The sequence below is a fragment of the Symphalangus syndactylus genome, chromosome X (assembly GCF_028878055.3).
Source record: "Symphalangus syndactylus isolate Jambi chromosome X, NHGRI_mSymSyn1-v2.1_pri, whole genome shotgun sequence".
NCBI lineage: Eukaryota > Metazoa > Chordata > Mammalia > Primates > Hylobatidae > Symphalangus > Symphalangus syndactylus.
Window position 1 is genome coordinate 132,566,405 of NC_072447.2, and position 19,700 is coordinate 132,586,104.

At 40.6% G+C, this 19,700-nt stretch overlaps 1 protein-coding gene, 1 long non-coding RNA gene and 1 other non-coding gene across 9 annotated transcripts in view; 2 read left to right on the top strand and 1 right to left on the bottom strand.

The window, feature by feature from the left end:
* SMARCA1 (SWI/SNF related, matrix associated, actin dependent regulator of chromatin, subfamily a, member 1) overlaps positions 1–9,915 on the bottom strand; it is a 77,129-nt gene extending 67,214 nt beyond the window's left edge. For 4 of the 7 annotated variants that reach the window (XM_055267903.2, XM_055267907.2, XM_055267906.2 and 1 more), the window contains exons 1-5: positions 9,556–9,889; positions 4,706–4,792; positions 2,666–2,832; positions 2,229–2,329; positions 2,022–2,122 (exon numbers count right to left, since the gene is read on the bottom strand). In XM_055267903.2, coding sequence (XP_055123878.1) covers positions 2,022–2,122; positions 2,229–2,329; positions 2,666–2,832; positions 4,706–4,792; positions 9,556–9,729 — 630 coding nt within the window. In that variant the 5' untranslated portion in view covers positions 9,730–9,889. Of the gene's footprint in view, positions 1–2,021; positions 2,123–2,228; positions 2,330–2,665; positions 2,833–4,705; positions 4,793–9,555 lie in introns of all 7 variants that reach the window. The other 3 variants (XM_055267909.2, XM_063634737.1, XM_055267904.2) reach the window with 2 other exon arrangements.
* Positions 1–19,700, top strand: part of LOC134736001 (uncharacterized) — a 327,078-nt gene that overhangs the window by 249,767 nt on the left and 57,611 nt on the right. The window lies entirely within an intron of this gene.
* On the top strand, positions 4,921–4,992 carry LOC129476602 (small nucleolar RNA SNORD112). Its single transcript, XR_008655026.1, has one exon. It is a non-coding gene; the product is annotated as a small nucleolar RNA SNORD112 (small nucleolar RNA).

Here is a 19,700-nt window from a genome sequence, read left to right on the forward strand (position 1 = left end):
GGCTGCAGCCAAGAGCTGCTTGGGGCAAATAATCCTGGTCCTTCCATTGTCCAATGAACCAAACTCCTCCCCTTCTGAGCTGACAACAGTCTTCAAACTAGAATACCTAAATATAAGGAGCTACAGACCCTTGCTTTAAGGGATCCTCTGCCACACACCTAACAGTTGCTCAACCAGGGATGAGTACTTATGCGACTGACTACCAACTATACTAGACGCCATAGGGCATGTATCATCATGTGGCTCTTCTGGATAATAGTGATTACAGGTACGGTTTCAGGCTCACATAAATATGAGTATCATTGACTTATATGGATTTAGAACTTTCCCTGCCCTCTCTTAAATCCCATTTTATTAATTTGGTCTTAAAATACAAATATGGGGCCGGGCGTGGTAGCTCACGCCTGTAATCCCAGCACTTTGGGAGGCTGAGGAGGGAGGATCATGAGGTCAGGAGATCGAGACCATGGTGAAACCCCATCTCTACTAAAAAAATACAAAAAATTAGCTGGGCGCGGTGTTGGGCGCCTGTAGTCCCAGCTACTCGGGAGGCTGAGGCAGGAGAATGGCGTGAACCTAGAAGGCGGAGCTTGCAGTGAGCCAAGATCACACCACTGCACTCCAGCCTGAGTGACAGAGTGAGACTCCGTCTCAAAAAAAAGAAAAAGCCTTCATATATTCCCCCTTTAGCTGATGAATTAGCATCTTATGTGCCTTACTTTTCCCTGTTCAGTTATTTTATTTACACATTTATAACTCCTTCACTGATTTCCAAAGCCCCACCATGCACTGTACTGTATCAAGATTCAACATTACTCTTTATTCATTCCTTATTCCACCTATGCACTTTTTGATTGTTCACAAGTCGAAATATTGATAATCATTCACATATGCATATATTCAGACAGTCATTTATGTATTGTTTGGTTTGTATACCCCACCTTATTCCCAAAAGGATTTCAGGTAGCCTACAATGAAAACATGGAACATAAATTAATGGCAAAATAGAAATAAAGAGATGACAAGGAAAGTAAGAAAGACAAGTAGATAAAGAATAGGAAAAGACAGAAGGACACACAGGGCAGACCATTAAAGGTTACATAAGGCCAGGGTGGGGGTGGCTCACACCTGTAATCCCAGCACTTTGGGAGGCCGAGGCAGGTGGATCATGAGGTCAGGAGTTCAAGACCAGCCTGGCCAAAACGGTAAAACCCCATCTCTACTAAAAATACAAAAAAATTAGCCAGACATGGTGGCAGGCCCCTGTAACCCCAGCTATTCAGGAGACTGAGACAGAGAATTGCTTGAACCTGGGAGGTGGAGGTGGCAGTGAGCCAAGATTGTGCCACTGCACTCCAGTCTGGGTGACAGGGCAAGACTCCATCTCAAAAAATTAAAAAAAATAAAAAAGTTACATAAAGGCATCATTTGGGCATCCATCTTGTCTCTGTGCTTCCTGGAAGCCAAAATGCAAACAAAAACAAAAGTACAGAGAAGGTTTTTGGACCATTTGAGGAAAGCTCAGTAAGAGTTTTATGGCCTGTGAAAGTCTGTTTCAGCGGTGACTTAACGAAACGATTCTAGCCGGGCGCTATGGCTCACACCTGTAATCCCAACACTTTGGGAGGTCGAGGTGGGAGGACTGCTTGAGTCCAGGAGTTCAGTCTGGGTGACACGGCAAGACCTGTCTCTACTAAAAATAAAAATAAAAATTAGCCCAGTGTGATGGGCACGTGCCTGGAGTCACAGCTACTCAGGAGGCTGAGGCAGGAGTATCGCTTGAACCCAGAAGTCAAGGGTGCAGTGAGCCGAGATTGCACCACTGCACTCAAGCCTGGACAACACAGAGAGACCCTCTCTCAAAAAAATAATAATAATTCTAAGACTACAAAATACCTTTTACATGATAACAACTTTTAAAAAGTCTCCAGGCATCAGGGAGGCAGGTAAGCTCAGGTTTTTCAAATTTACATAAAAATCATTGATAACTGAGAATGTGTTTTTAGCTACCAATTCCTTACCATTTCATCAGCCAGAATGCCATTGACTCCATTTTCATATAAAGAGATCAACCAATTCAGTCCTCGAATCTGATAATCTCTCAGTGGCCCCCCTTTCACATCTGGGGAAAAAATGCAAGGACGTTTCATACTTTCATTAACATACTCAAGTAAAATTTTTCTAAAACTAAATTGAAAAAGAACTCACCAATGTGATGAAGTACTTACATGAAGGTGACACCTCAAATCTAATACACACATTAGATGTTTTCCGACTCTCCGACAGTAGCTCTTCATCTTCTTCTTGCTCTGTGCGCCTATGGCGGTAGCTGAAATTAAAAAAGGAAATCCCTTCATATTCGACCTAAATGATAAGGTACCAATTAAATCAGTGCACATGGCTATTATCTTTTATAGAAAAAGAATGAGTTGTCCAGGGTCTTGCTTAGAAATCAGTAGAACCAGCCTACATTTTTACTGATCAGCCTCCAGTGAGAAAAAAATATAGTTGTCTTCAAAACATAATTAGAATGGCAACATTTTTTGTCACATGAAGGTATACTGAACAATGAAGAGGGAAGGGGTACATGAAGGGATCAAGGGAGGACAGGAGGAAGAAAAGGTAGGAGAAAGGAAAGAAAGTAGAGAGAGAGGTGCCAACATACTCTCCAGCAGAAATTAAGCTCTGCTTTTCATCTTTCTTTATTCGGGGACGTCCCAATTTCATGTTCAGTGGAGATGTTGGAGATTTCTGTGCTGAAGGCTGAATGAAATGTGCAAAAAGTTCTGTCTGCTTCAGTAAAAATTCAAATCTCTTTGCTCGGTCGGCTTTCTAATTTGCAAAACAAAAGAAAAGTAAGGACTTTCCTTTTCATTCCTTCAAAGTTATTTAACAAATACTTTTATTGCATTTACTTTGGACAGCATTCTTAGCACTTGAAACATTAATCCATTCAATTCTCTTAAGAAACCTATGACGTAATTACAAGTATCATCTCCATTGTAACTACATGATACTAAAGCACAGAGAGGGTAAGTAATTTGCCCAACCTTGCACAGCAAATAAGTAGCAGAATTTGAAAATGCATTTTCAAATAGTTTGAAGGGAAGAAAAATGATCTGACAGACAGTAAATTCCGCAATAAGAAATACCCTTCTTAAAGAGTCATAATCATAAAGCAAATCCTCTTTCCAAAACATTATTTTATTAAATAAAATAGTAACAAAATTAAGCATCAAATATATAACATATCCCAAATATTGAAATATAAATTAACTATGATATATATACCATAAACTGAACTCTTAAGAATTTCCAAGTTGTATCCAGAAATAACTTAAATCTTAAAATACAGTATCATCTTGTCTCAAAATATTTTCAATGTCATGGTATAATAATGTAATAAACATTCCTCTCTTCACTCGCAGGGATCTAGAAAACTGTATTTTGTGCTAGTACATATAAACTTTCTCCCCAAAGTAAGCAGAATTTGTGAAAAATATATAAACACACGCACATATATGTGAAATAGTTAATATTTATTAACTATTAAAAGTTGATATGTATTCTAATTTCTCAATAAATTGTAAAAGGTCAGGGAACGTGTACCATATACAGGCAATAAAACTTTGTTTCACTAAAAAAATCTTAAAAGACCAAAAGATATGTACATCATTCTAGATAAAGGAAAAAATAGACTATTTATTTATTCAAAGTCACTTTCCAACCACAGAGAATACTTGATTGCTAATGAAGGATGCATAATTAATAACCCAGAAAACTTACAGAAGCATTCATTAACATAAATATAAGAGTTAGATAAATTCAGACCACAAGCTGGAAGGAGGCCAGAAACTTTCCATTTTATATTATCCTCACTGGAATGTTATTTTTAGAGCTGTTAAAACATTGCCTACCTACATTAGATGTGGCCTTAAACATTAAGTCTGATAAAATAGCTATCGACAACCAAAAAATATATTTCATCTCTACTTATTTTTATAATATTACTGCAAAAACAACCCCTCAGAGGAAAAAAAAAATCCGTTTCAACCACCTGTTAAATTCTTGAAAGATCCAAGGTTATAAGAGTTTAGTTAAAATTAAAGCTAAAATATGTATTTTAGTAACTAAAAATTAAATAATTAAATGTATTATAGCAAGCAATATGTAAGTATAACTAAGATTATGCTGCTTAAATATGTGATATCTTCATGCATTGGACAAATATTCTTCCCTTTAAAGTGTACTGACATATTACATGTTTCATTAATGTGTAGCATTTATTCATATGTCCAAAGAAGGAGAAAGAAAGAAAAATACGTCAATCTGGCTTTGTGACTGGATTTCTCTCAGGTCACAAAGCCACAGTGGTATTATCACCGACATTTTCACCTCATAAATAAATATTTCTAGCTTAAAGCACTTTATTATGGGACAGAGAGCACTGAACAAAAATGAGATGTGACTTCTAGTCCCAACTATGACATATAGCTTCCCTGATCCTTTATTTCCTCATCTGAAAATGAGGAGGTGAATTTATTCAACAGAAAATATTGTGATAGATTGTATATTAAATTATTTTCCAATTCTAAAATCGATGATTCTCTATGCATTATATATACACATGTATTTTTTCATCTTTAACATCTCAACTATAAAAATTAACTACAGCATTCACTATCCTATCCAAGACTACAGTTACCATTTTCTCTTCATATTCTGGGTCCATTTCCTTTTCAGATTTAGGCGCTTTAGCAGCAAGTTTGAGTTGAAATGAAGAAACGTTTTTCTAGAATTTCAAAGAAAATAAATGTCACCAAATTGCAAAGCAAGGTTCTTAAACTGGTCAATGCTCTCATTAGAAGAAGGCGGAAAGTAATTACATAGCTAAATATATAAATCAATGTGGGACATGTATGGACCAATGATGAGAGCATGTCACAAAGCAAGGCTTATGATTAATCCAGTTCTGTACACCTGAGGTCCAATAAAAAAAATCTGAAAAATTGTGAATGCCAGAGAAATATTAATTGGAATAAAACCCAAAAGGCAAGACATTGAGCTTTCTCATCCATTCTTTAATTTATAGTGTAAGAAAATGTGTAAACATTAAATAAGAGATTTTAAAATCTAGAAAAGGCTAATATCAACCACAAACCAAAGAACTCAAAGAAAGTAAATATTAATTCTCAGAAACACTCCTTTATGTCATGGAAATATGCCACACTTTCAGAAGAAAAACTGTGGTTTCTGTTCCTAAAACGATATTTTTTAAATTGTTTTCATAGTATTATAAGTATTTAATTTTTATGTAATGCAATGTGATCATATATACTTAATATAATAGTACAGTTTTAAACTTTTGGCTTATGTTAATCTTCTCTAACTGGGAAGAAAACTACTTTAAACTATTTATATTGCATAAACATTTGGTAGAAGCAACTTGTCAAGGCTATTTAACTATTAATGTTTGATATTTTTAAATTGTAATTTAGCGAAAACTAACATCAATCAATAACTTAATACAGAGATTATCTGGGGAAGGGGGTTATCTCATGCACCCTATCCTTTGTAAAGACAAGCCTGTACTGGCAAATATAAATACATATATAGAATAAGCCTCCTTCCCTATAAGAAGTCAAGAAATAAAATAATAAAAACACAAATCTACCCATCAGAACCAAAGATGAGAGTATTTCAGTTTTAACACAGACTTTGCATAAGTGAAAACACAAATTTGTTCGTGAAAACTATCGTGGCTTTTGTCAACCTATTTATGAAAACTTAGGTCAAAAATCAACAGAATGTGACCTTAAACATAAGAAAAATATGGCCCCCATTATGTCTTCCAATATTTACTAAAATTTCTATTTTGAGGAAATCCAAACTGAGATTATGGAATTTGACCTTGTCCAGACTCTTACTTTGTAGCACTGATCAGATATCATTCAGTTACACTAACCCAAATAATAACCATCTTGATTTACAGCATCTGATATGTACACATCTATGTGGAATGTTTTGAATGTAATCCTGGATGGATGAGAATAGAAAACTGCTAAAGAGCCCCTCAAACTCACACTTTCAGGCTGCCATATATAATATAAATCGTATTTATTTTCAAAGCAACAAGAAAAATTGAGTATCAAATCCATACCTTTATCATTCATTCCTTGGAAGGTTATATGAAGTGTAGTTTTCCAGTATCAAAACAATGAAAATTACTTTGCCTCATACACACAAATATATATGATAATGTGGGAAGTACACTTACAGAAAATTAAAGCTTTAATCCTAGAAAAACATTTTACCCATTACTTTTTTGCTTACCTTGCGGTAGACTACCATCAAAATCTAATTATATGCTAATTAAATTCCTAATCTTGAGCAGGCTATTAAAAGCTGTGGGTAATTACTTAATTGGCACTATCTTCCACAACAAATTTTAAAATACCTACCTTCTAAACCTTCTCGTGTGTGTGTGTGTGTGTGTGTGTGTGTGTGTATTCTCAAAACTACATTTTTTCATACAAGAAAAGATGAAAGGTGACTAAGAGACTCTAATGAATTCCTTTGGATTTTGTTATCTGAGTCTAGGTGCCATGAGAATGCAGCACAAGGTCAACAGAATGGCTTGTTTTAAAGACCATGACCTTTTTCTTGACGTTTTCATTACCAAAGATACCATCTCCAATTTCTACAGTGTTGGGTAATCCAACCGTCACTTAAACCAACTAAATTCAACAACCAGAAAGTAAGCAAAAATACCTTTGAGTAGGTAAATGTCACAGGTCAATTCACTAATTCTCATCTACTGTATTCATCATGAAAGCGCTCTCATTCAGAAACCTATTTTCTCTTTATTTGGTAGACAATTCCACCAAGTTTGAAAATCTGGCTTCCCATGTCACCGAGAATACAAGCAACAGTAAATGACACGGAAATATCACTAGATGAAGGCACTCTACAAGAAGGCACGGCAGAAACCCAGGACGAAAATGTCTTCCACTGCAGTAGCATCACTGATTCTTGGTGTGCACGTGTCATTATTTCCCTCTCCCTGCTTTATCACTGACACTTTTGTATTTTACAGTTGTTTTCAAATGAGTTTATGGTTTTGTTACACCTATAATCTTTATCATAAACTAACATATTATTTCTGGTGAAACTAGATGAGGTATTTAAAAAGTGATCACTAACAGCCTGGCAATTAAGGAAGAAGATAGAAAATTTTTATTTATTTATTTATTTTGAGACGGAGTCTCACTCTGTTGCTCAGGTTGGAGTGCAGTGGTGTGATCTCGGCTCACTGCAACCTCAGCCTTCCGGGTTCAAGCGATTCTCCTGCCTCAGCCTCCCAAGTAGCTGGGATTACAGGTGCCTGCCACCACAGTCGGCTAATTTTTTTTTTGATATTTTTAGTAGAGACAGGGTTTCACCATATTGGCCAGGCTGGTTTCGAACTCCTGACCTCAAGTGATCCACCCACCTCAGCCTCCCAAAGTGCTAGGATTACAGGCGCGAGCCACCACGCCTGGCCAGAAAAATTATTTTTAAAAATCAACACAATACTAGAAGAGTCTGGTAGGTGGTTACTTGAGAGGGAACAACCTGCGGGATTTCAGGTGCCTTTGTGTCACTGTTAAGAGTACACTAACTGATGGCCATGAAGAAGAGGTTAATCTGCACTTTTAGTACACAATTTAAAGTGTCAAGGTAGTATGTAATGTATTTCAATTTTTAATGAAAAATTAAAAATAAAAATGGATATCCAGGAAGTTCCTGACATACAGCACCTCATTTCCCTATCCTGGGTGGACAAATGAAGTACTGGTAGGGCAACTTCTAATGAGGCAAGAGTTGCCAAATATGTAGGCATCAACTCAGTGTTTATATTATATAGTTTTTTTATTGGTCTCCCGTTTTTTCACAATTCAAAATTTTATACAAAATTCAAAAATTTATACAATCTGGAAATTCGACAACCTTTCCTGCCATACAAAAGGCAGTTTGGCACTCACATTTGCCCAGTCTAGGGAATAAAAGGCACACAGACATTTCCGAATTTCACAACATTTGATTTATATTGATGCTTGGTATTACGCCCACTTTTAATCAACAATATTGTCTTACTAATCCAAGTACCGCGTAGATCTTACAATGTGTATGTTTTCTACGGTTTTCATTTAGCACTACAATTGTCCTTCTGTTTAGTCAACCTTGTAATAGTAAAATATGTCACATAAGCAACTGCTAAATTTAATATTACTCTTCTCATTTAAGGCGAAAGGTGTTCATTTTCCTCAAAAGCTTTTCATTTGGTCGTATAGTATCATATAATGATTCAGACAAAGCCACTTGAGATCTCTAAAGCATAATTACCCACCTTTTTAAAATTGCGATATGACTAATCGTAAATGGGAAAAAATCCACCCATAACCGATTAGTTATGCAATTTTATCATACATCAAAAATGCTTATGCCCCATCCTATTTTTATGTCAATTTTTCAATGTTTTATAGTTTTATTTGCATGTCTCGGCCACACGAAATGTGCCTTATGGAGATAATACATATTTTCTGGATTGGCTTTAATATGTGTCAGAGCGGTTCCCTTACGTTAGAAGCAGCTCATCTTGGCGACGCTGAGTTTTTTAAAAATTAAAGGAGAAAAAAAAAAAAAAAAAAAACCTGTGTGTGTTCAGGAGCCAGCAGCGCCCACTAGGAGAGGGAGGCGGAAGCCTGGAAAGCTTGGGGCCGGATTGAGGGACCATTGGGGTGGCCCTGGAGTGAAACCCTATACCGTCGGGGGCGGGGCAGAAGAGGGTGAGGGTGCAGATGTTGGAAATTTTCCTAAGCCAGCGTCCAAGGTTCCTCAGTTTGGGGGGGTGGGGGGGTACGACGCAGAGAGCTCCTTTCCTCGGGGTGACACCCCCACCTCGGCAGGCGGGGTTCAAACGAACAAGGGATGGTTTTTTTCCTGCCATCCAAAAGACCGACATTGCCAATGAAAGAAAGAAATGTCTTCCCTGTCACCCTCCACCCAGCAAGCACCAGCACCTTGAAATTCAAATTACAAAAAAAGCCCCAGCAAAACCCCTTTAGCGCGAGTGTGGGATTGAAGGGCCCAGATTTCCCAGGCAGAGGCCGACGGGAAGGGGGGGGAGAGGGAGCGAGCGAGAGGAGAGGGAGAGGCGGAGGCTTTTTCCTGCACAGCCCCATCCCCCACCCCGTTACCCGAGTTCCGGGAAGGTGGAGGGGGTCGGGGGCTGTCGAGGGGCTCCCGAGCCCCCAGGCCCCGGGAGAGCGGGCACCCCTCCACCCCGCGCCGCTCCCGCCCGCGCCCAGCCCCGCCCCCGTCCTCCAGGCGGCGAGAAGGAAAGGGGGAGGGGAGCGAACGCCAGGCGGTTCCGCCGCCGACCCCCGCACCCGCCGCCCCTAGCCCCGCAAAGCTCCGCGGGTACCTGTCGGCGCCGAAAGGTCAGGGTTTGGGCCCCTCAGAGAGGCCAGGCACAGGATTTGTCCACCACACACACACCCCCTTCCTATTTACCTCCTTCTTCTTCTCGCCCTTCTCCGTGGCCACGGTGGCTTCGGTGGCCGCGGCGGCCGCTCCCTCCTCCTGAGAGGTGGACGGCCCCGGCTGCTCGTCCTCTATGACCACGATAGTGGCGGTCGCATTCGCGGCTGCCACGGTGGCTGCCACTGCGGCGGTGTCCTGCTCCATGCCGTGGGAGCGGGAACGAGGAGGGGGACGAGGCAGGGGACGAGGGCTCCTGGGCGGCGGCAGTGGCTGCACTGGAAAGAGCTAGATGGAGCAGGGGTGGGGAATCACTCCGCTTCCAACCCCTTCGCTCAGGCCCCCCCTTCTTTAAATAACCCTCAACCCTGCCCCACTTCCGTCCACCCACCCTACGTCATGGCCTCCCCCCGTCACTCTCCCCCCTTCCTCCACCCCCCCTCAACGATCGCGAGACTCCCCTTCCCCACCCAGAGCCCGGGCCGGCCCCGCACGACCAACTGTTGCCTGAGTGTGGGGCGCGGACAGGGGTGGAGGCGGGAACCCACAACTCGCGGCCCCCTGAAAATCTCCTTTCCCACACGCCCCCAACAGTGAGCCTGAGCTCCCCTCGCAGATGCGTGCAGAACGAATCCTCTTTCCCTTAAATCTGCTCTTTGTACCTCGGGGCGCTCTCCCCTTCTTGCACAAAGAACTTTTCCTCTGCTCCTAACTGTACTGTAGAAGGTCTTTTTCACCATTTGCAAAGCGCGGAACCCCTCTGGGACTGCCCTTTCCCAGATCCCTAAAGAGGTAGGATTAGCGGTGCTGTTTCCACCTTCCTAAATTCTGCACAAAGAGAAGCACTCCTTGAATCTCTTGATTGCAGCTGCAAACACATTGACTTACAAGGCAGTCTGACTCTCAAGTTTTACGTATATTTGCTCCATTTTCACCTCTGGTACCTCTCAGGTAGCCAATGTGCAGGAACCCTTCTCTTGCCTTCACCACTACATTTTTAAATTCCTAGGGGACAAGGTTCCCCACCGAACCTAGAGCAACATGTGATAGGCACTCAATATTAGTAATTGAAATGAATTACTGTGATTTTTTGGCACAGGTTCTATTTGCACCTCCATTATTATTTGGTAATAATACAACACTGATAATATGAATGATCGTGGATATAAAATCATTTCGTGATACAGAATCAATCAGTGTCCATCAGCAGGTGAATGGTTAAGGAAAATGTGGTCTGTATACACAATGGAATACTATTCAGCCATAAAAAAGAATGAAATGTCATTTGCAGCAACATAAATGAAACTGATGTTTATTATGTTGCACAAAATAAGCCAGACACAGAGAGACAAATATCACATGTTCTCACTCATATGTGGGAGCTAAAAAGTTGATCTCATGGAGGTAGAGAGTAAAATGATAGGTACCGGAAGACTGGGAAGGGTGTGTGGGGTTGAGGCGGATCATGAAGAGAGGTTGGTTAATGAGTGCAAATATACAGTTAGATGGAAGGAATAAGTTCTAATGGTCAAAGTAGAGTAGGGTGACTCTAGTGAACAAACAATGCAATGTATATTTCGAAATAGCTAGAAGAGAGGACATGAAATGTTCCCAACACATAGAAATGATAAATACTTGAGGCAATGGAGACTCTAAATACCCTGACTTGAGAAGGACCCTTAAGGACAGCAACAGTGGAGGATTTATTTTTTACCATATTGCAGCTATTGAAAGATAGAATTCTTCTTTCATTGCATGGGGCTGCAAAGGAGAAAAGCTCAAGAAATATTTGTTGTGTATTGGTGTGTCCCTGCTTTCAAGTCAGTTTTGTTCCACTGTATTTCTCATTGTCAGTGTACAGTATTTCAGTTACATCGTGGGTTAAATGCACTTTTGTGAGGAAATCTGGGAAACTCACATCCCTTTATAACACCTTTTTTTTTTGTGGGGACATGTGTTCCATGTTCCAAAAAAAGAATTTAAAAATTTATTTGGGGGCAGAACATATTTGTACGTTGGCAATTTTCCATGCATGTATAATGCAATCCTTTTCAAGATGACGCGGCTACCAAGTATATGAATTTGGCTGGAAAGGTCAATGCTTGGTCAACAGACCTTGCCACAGGATTCATGTAAATATTGCCCTTTGGCTTGTGGCAACAGCTGCTATTTACAGAGCATGTGCTATCCTTATTTGTAAATCTGCCTAAAATTCATGATCTGTAGACTTTGTTCAACAAGAGTCATCTCATTTCTGAGCCTACTCAACACCTTGCTCTATCTGCTACTACTTTCCCCAATTATGTCTTTTCATTTGAAATGGTCTTGGATTGCTCTATTCCATTGGAGTTGGAGAACAGAGCAAACTTTTATAAAGAACTGGCTCTCACGCCTGCAATCCCAGCACTTTGGGAGGCCGAGGAAGGCTGATCACAAGGAGATCCAGACCATCCTGGCCAACATGGTGAAACCCCGTCTCTACTAAAAATACAAAAATTAGCTGGGTATGGTGGTGCATGCCTGTAATCCCAGCTACTCGGGAGGCTGAGGCAGGAGAATCTCTTGAACCCAGGAGGCAGAGATTGCGGCGAGCCAAGATCAAGCCACTGCACTCCAGCCTGGCAACAGAGCGAGACTCCGTATCAAAAAATAAAATAAAAATAAAAATAAACTGGGAACCTCAGAACTAATCCCGGTCTACCGGTCAATACGTCCATTTTGGTAGATTATAGAGGTTGTTCAACAATTATTCTCGAATAGCTAAACTTGTTTAGTAGCTACTAGAACATGTGTTCACTGGTGATATTAAATGTTTTATAAAGTTCATAAAGGAAAAGCCAAAGGCTTCATGTTCCTTCTCTTATTTTGTATCTGAAATTTGTCATTGAAACCACAGTATGACTTAAAACCACATTGTGATCCGACTGATTAATGTTCTTCAGAAACTGGCACAAAAGATTCTGGACACACTGTCTTGCTTACAGCTGCAGTAACCATTCTGTTCATATCAGTAAGCTTTCTCACTATTTTTTTAAAGACATTTATGATAGTGGCATTTTTGAAAATGTGATATTTCCTTGGTGATCTGTATTTTAAGGAAAAGGTCATGGTAATAACTAGTATATGTCTACCATTTCTTGAGCACCCACTATTGTATTAGGCACTGTGCTAGATTCTTTATATATGATATTGCTAATCCTCCAAATAATTCTATGAAATAAATATTATTATCCCTATTTTACAGATGAGAAAATGTAGATTTAGGCTAAATAACTCATCTAAGGTTCCACAGCTAGTAAGTGACATTCAAACCCCAGACTGTCTAGTCCAAACCTCGTTTTTCACCTTTATTAAGTTCACTGGTCTTCACAGGGCCTCCTCCTTGACAGTAGAAATTATACTGAGAAAATAACTGAAAAATATTTCTGCCATCTGTCTCCATGGTGTTCCCTCTAAAGCAGCCGTGTCCGACCCTTTGAATGCAAGAACTTTTTTGCCTATCTGTGGTGGCGGATATCATGAAAATTAGGCATGGACGTTTTTTTTTGTTTGTTTTTGTTTTTTGTTTTTTGTTTTTTTGAGTATCAGCTATCGTTGGCATTAGTATTTTATGTGTGGCCCAAGACAATTATTCTTCCAGTTTGACCCAGGGAAGCCAAAAGGTTGGACACCCGTGCTCTAAAGTAAACTCTCAAAACAGTAATGGGACTTAGGACAGTTTGCGCAAAGAAGGGGAGAGCATAATAGAAACAACTGAGATGTCCAAGAAGAAAGGATTGGCAAAACGTTGTATAGTACATTAATAAATGGAATGCTATGCAAGCATTAAGAATGATTATGGGTTGACCGGGCGCAGTGGCTCATGCCTGTAATCCCAGAACTTTGGGAGGCCGAGGCGGGTGAATCACAAGGTCAGAAGTTCGAGACCAGCCTGGCCAACATGATGAAACCCCATCTGTACTAAAAATACAAAAAATTAGCTGTGCGTAGTGGCGGGCACCTGTAATCCCAGCTACTAGGGAGTCTGAGGCAGGAGAATGGCTTGAACTCTGGAGGGGGAGGTTGCAGTGAGGCGAGGTCACACCACTGCACCCCAGCCTGGGCGACAGAGTGAGACTCTGTTTCAAAAAAAAAAACAAAAAAGAATGCTTATGTAATCAGGTATCTGTTGACATGAAAATATATTCCTGTATATTGTTAAGTGAAAACATACAGGCAAAAAGTTAGAATGATTCCATTTTCACCACACACACACACACTGAAAAACACTATTTACATAAATGTATTTCCACAAAGGAAAAACCCTGGAAGGTTCTACTCCAAATGTTAAACCAGTAGTTACAGCAAGGTGGTGGGATTGTGTGTGATTTTTTTTTCTTATTTTGCTTTTCTATTCTAGTTTTCCCTCAGTGAAGGTGTTTCTTTATATAATAGATAAATACCATTTTATAGATGAATCAAAACCTTTTACTCAAAACTGGACAAGTTGAAATTAATCCTTAACAGAAGGAGTATGACCTTGTAGATAGGGTGAGTCAAAAAAAAAAAAAAAGAAGAACAGGCCAGGTGCAGTGGCTCACGCCTGTAATCCCAGCACATTGAGAGGCCGAGCTGAGTAGATCATGAAGTCAGGAGTTCGAGACCAGCCTGGCCAAGAGGGTGAAACCCCATCTCTTCTAAAAATAAAAAAAATTAGCTGGGTGCGGTGGCGGGCACCTGTAATCCCAGCTACTTGGGAGGCTGAAGCAGGAGAATCACTTGAACTTGGGAGGCAGAGGTTGCAGTGAGCCAAGATCACGCCACTGTACTCTAGCCTGGGTGACAGAGCAAGACTCCACCTCAAAAAAAAAAATGAACAGAACAATTTCACACAGAAGAGACAATGCAGTAGTAATGTATAGTGTAACAAAAGCAATGTGAGTATTATACTGTTCACAATAATGTTACTTGATTGAGGAATGATTTTTGACATTGTTTTAGGTGGTATATGAAATGATTTTCCTACTTTTAAGCAATTTTGCAAAACTAGCTCAGGAAAAAAATATGAGATTTTCTTTCTTTTTTTTTTTTTTTTTGAGACAGAGTCTCGTTCTGTCGCCCAGGCTGGGGTGCAGTGGTACAATCCCGGCTCACTGCAACCATCACCTCCCAGATTCAAGCGATTCTCCTGTCTCAGCCTCCCGAGTAGCTGGGACAACAGGCGTGTGCCACCACGCCTGGCTAATTTTTGTATTTTTAGTAGAGATGGGGTTTCACCATGTTGGTCAGGCTGGTCTCGAACTCCTGACCTCTTGATCTGCCCGCCTTGGCCTCCCAAAGTCCTGGGATTACAGGCGTGAGCCACCGTGCCCAGCAAGATTTTCTTAAATGCTCCCAACCCTGAAATTCTACCCACTCATACATGCCCTAAAACACGAAACACATGCTAAATAATCTGAAATGGGTTTACTAAAGGCACAATATTTTTTTCACTATTTAATACATTTTATTTCCATTTAAATAAGTCAGTTAGTTTCTATGACATGCAAGTAAAAATTCTCATGGATGCACACGTTACCATTGATTTCCATGTATTTACTATGTATGTAAAGGCACAATATTATCCATGGCGATATTATTAGAGGCAAAATAGTACAATTATTACCAGCTTTGGCTGTAGAGTCAGAAAGACTTGGAGTTCAGATTCTACCAAATTGTTTAACCTCTCTCTCCTCCGAGTTGCATCTGTAAAATGGGTATAATAATACCTAATTCAACGTGATTTCATGAGGATTTAATGTAAAATATATGTATAAAACATTTAACATGATCCCGGCATATAACAGATACTCAGTGGATGGTAGTTAACAAAAAAAAAAAGCAGGGTGCTGTTTTGAGTTTTGGCTAAGCCAAGGAAAAAGCCAGAATATGATAAAGTAAGTCTGAAAGTCAGTGCTAAACTAAAATAGGAATAAGGCGGAAGTGCTGTTTGCCAAGTTCATTTTCTCTGTTCATTATCATTTATCAGGGTCAGCAATTTGGTGCAGTTACACTTCCCTAAAGGTAAGTTCTGAAGAAAGGCCGTAATGAGGGAGAAGAGGGTTAGGCTACTTCCCTACTTAGACTGTGACTTTTTTGAGGACAGGAGTCACACTCGATTCGTCTTTGTTTAAAAAGAGGCTGGAGGGGCCAGGCACGGTGGCTCATGCCTATAATCCCAGCACTTTGGGAGGCCGAGAGGGGAGAATCACCTGAGGTCGGGAGTTTAAGGCCAGCCTGACCAGAGTGGAGAAATCCCGTCTCTAATGAAAATACAAAATTAGCTGGGTGTGGTGGCGCATGCCCGTAATCCCAGCTACTTGGGAGGCTGAAGCAGGAGAATCGCTTGAACCTGGGAGGCAGAGGTTGCAGTGAGCTGAAATCATGCCATTACACTCCAGCCTGGGCAACAAGAGCGAAACTCTATCTCAAAAAAAATATAATAATAATAAGAGGTAGGAGGGAAGGCAGTTCAGGGACTGGCTCCCTAGCTACATTGTGCCCTCCCCACTCCACACATACCCTTCAGCTTCTATGTTGCCTTCTTGTTTCTCCCATTTCTCTTCCTTCAATCTTGTCCTGAGTGTCCATTCTTGCCAGATTTCACATGCATAATAATACACTTATTTAACATTTTTCATGGCTCTCCCCCAGCTTACCCACTGCATGTGGAACAAGATACCAAAAGACAAAAGACAATGATGTCTACACACATACACACACACTCTCTCTCTCTCAAAGGAAAAAAAAAGGATTGGGTCCTTGTCCTGGGCCTAGATCAGTGGTTTTCAAACTTTAGCACATCAGCATCATCTGGAGGGCTTGTTAAAACACAGATAGTTGACCCCACTCCCAGAGTTTCTGAATTGGTAAGTTTGGAGTGGGGCCAAGAATTTGTCTCTCTAACAAGTTCCCCACTGATGCTGATGCTGATGCTGTTCGTCCAGGGACCACACTTGGAGAACTAGTGACCTAGAACAAGGACCAGCAAACCTTTTCTGTAAAGGGCCAGGTAGTAAGTATTTGAGGTTTACAGATTATAAAGCCTTTGTCACAACCACTAAACTCTGCTGTTGTAACATGAAAGCAGCCATAGACTATAGGTAACCACATGAACATGGCTGGATTCCAATAAAACTGTTTTTATGGACACTGGAATTTGAATTTCATATAACTAAATATTATTATTCTTTTGATTTTTTAAAACAATTTTAAATGTAAAAACATTCTTAGCTCAAGGGCCATACAAAAATGGGCTTCAGGCTGTGTTTGCTGACCTTTGCCTGAAAGAGACTCATTCTCTGTGGAAGACAAACACAAGTGGACGAAAGAAGACTTAACAAAGCAATTAATATATGAGAATGTCTTTAACCTCAATAGTCATCAGGGAAATGCAAGTTAAAACCACAGTGAGGCCCGGCACAGTGGCCCACGCTTGTATCCCCAGCACTTTGGGAGGCCAAGGCGGGTGTATTGCTTGAGCCCAGGAGTTCGAGACCAGCGTAGGCAACGTGGCAAAATCCTGTCTCTAAAAAAATAAAAAATAAATTAGTCTGGCATGGTGGCATACACCTGTAGTCCCAGCTACTCAGGAGGCTAAAGCAGGAGGATCACATATCCTTGGGAGGTCGAGGCTACAGTGAGTCATGGTCATGCCACTACACTCCAGCCTGGGGTGACACAACGAGACTCTGTCTCAAAACAAAACAAAACAAAAACAATGAGATACTGCTACACATCCATTAGAATGGCTAAAATGTTTACAGACTGACAATAGCCAGAGTTTGTGAGGATGGGGACTCTCATAGAGTGCAAGTGAAAATGTAAATTGTACAACCACTTTGGAAACCAGTTTGGCAGTATTTATTAGAGTTGAACACATATGCACCCTTTTGTAGTAGCGACACAGAGATGTGCCACCTAGATTCTGCTTTGAGGAAGAACATTCTACTCAGGTATGCGGGGGAGGTACAGTCAGCAGATAGCCTCCAGCTGTCAGCTCCTCGAGACTCTGCCTTAGCTGCAAAGAGCTGCTTCACCCGTGGTCACACTCTTCCTAAGGTGACCATTTCAACCTGACACAGAACACACCAATGGGCTCTACTTGTTCCAAAACTCAGTGCCAAGTTAGCTCAAGCTTTGTCAGCCTTGTATCATAGTTCATCTCTCCTGCCCAATACTACTCCCTCTGCCTTCCTTCCACTGCTATTGATCCCTAATAAACATCTTGCACCCAACATTTCATCTCAGCTTTTGCTTCTAGAGAGCCCAACCTGTGACATCTTTCACTCCACTAGGATAATACACCCCAGAGGTAATCATTCATATATGCACCAAAAACCATGTACAATAATGTTCTAGGCTGGGTGCAGTGGCTCACGCCTGTAATCCTAGCACTCTGGGAAGCTGAGATGGGTGGATCACCTAAGGTCATGAGTTCGAGACCAGCCTGACCAACATGATGAAACCCTGTCTCTACTAAAAAAAAAAAAAAATTAGCTGGATGTGATGGCGCATGCCTGTAGTCCCATCTACTCGGGAGGCTTAGGCAGGAGAATCGCTTGAACCCGAGAGGCGGAGGTTGCAGTGAGCCAAGATCGTGCCACTACACTCCAGCCTGAGTGACAGAGTGAGACTCTGTCTCGAGGGGGAAAAAAAAGAATGCTCTTATCAGCTTTTGTTTGTAATAGCCAAATGCTGGAAACCACCTTATGTCCATCAACAAGAGAATGAATGAAATCCGAATATAGTCACACAACAGAATATTGTACATCAATGAAACTGAAGGGCATCTATATACGACCACATGCATGACATACTATTGGCTGAAATAAGCAAGATATAAAGAATACATACCATACAATGCCATTCATATAAAGTTCAAAAGCAGGCAAAAGTTTTAATGACTGCATTCATAAGCGATAAAACTATAAGGAAAAGCAAGGAAATGATTGTCACAGAACTCAAGATAGTGGTTATGTCCAGGGATGACCTTCAAAAATTTTAATGACCACTATGGCATGGACTTTGACCACTCCAAACAGACAGAACCTTTTATACCTCACCAGAGAATGCTGGCTCAATACGACCCTTGGTTTAATTCCGGGTGGGAGAAGAAGGAATGATCAGAGAAAAGCACCTGTTTTGGGTGCCCGGCCCAGAAGCGAAATTGGAAGCTGGAGTCTTGCATTGTTTGCACTTTCAAAGTGCTAACAATGTTCAATTTTTTAACCTGGGTAGAGGTTACATGGACATTCACTTCATAATTATTTGTTAAACTGTACATATACATTTTATGTACACTAAAAGAAGAAAAATTAGACACACCATAGAAAAATATAAAGAAGTACTTTATAAATGTTCTTTTCAAAATATGTGACTATAAAGCACTGAGGAGATGGTGCTGAGTAGCGATAAGAATGATCAGAGCTCATCATGTGCTTGTTCATTCTGTAACAATATTGTACAAAACAGACCTTGAAAAGTTCCAAGAACTTCCCTAAGAGGTACACAGAGACACTGTTATTCAGGAGCGAGCATTCCTTTCCAGCTGAGAGGAGACAGGAGAAAAGCTTCAAAGAAGGAAAAGCTTCATTTGAGGTGAGCATTGAAGAATAGAGGATTCCAGCAGGTACAGTTGCAGAGGAGGTTGGGGAAAAGATGTAGCATTAGCACTGAGATGGAGTGAAGAATAAGTGGCATGTGATCAAGAAATTAAATAGTTACTTTGGTTAGAGCAAAACTTCCCAATTTGTATTGATGCTTAACACACTTAGGATAATTCTAAATCACTCATTATTTTCTGTAAGGGACAGTTATATACTCCACAGATACCTATCGAAATGCTACTGTGCCAGGTACTAGGTGCTAGGTATACAGCCATAAGCAAGACAGACAAGGTTCTGGAGCTTATGCTGCTTATGTCTGGATTTAATGCTTTTCTAGAAGCATCATTCTTTCTGATGGCAGAAAACAATCCTCCACTTAAACTCAGTCAATTCAGGTTTAAACCCAATCAGATTTAGGATTCACCCCCTCCCTCCTTCACACCCCACATGTTGATTTTGAACTCCAGAGTTTATGCAAGACTGAAATAACAGTGGTGGGGAGGAGGAACCCACTTCTCAGGTTCTTGGTATATTCTGCACTGGGCTTCCTTG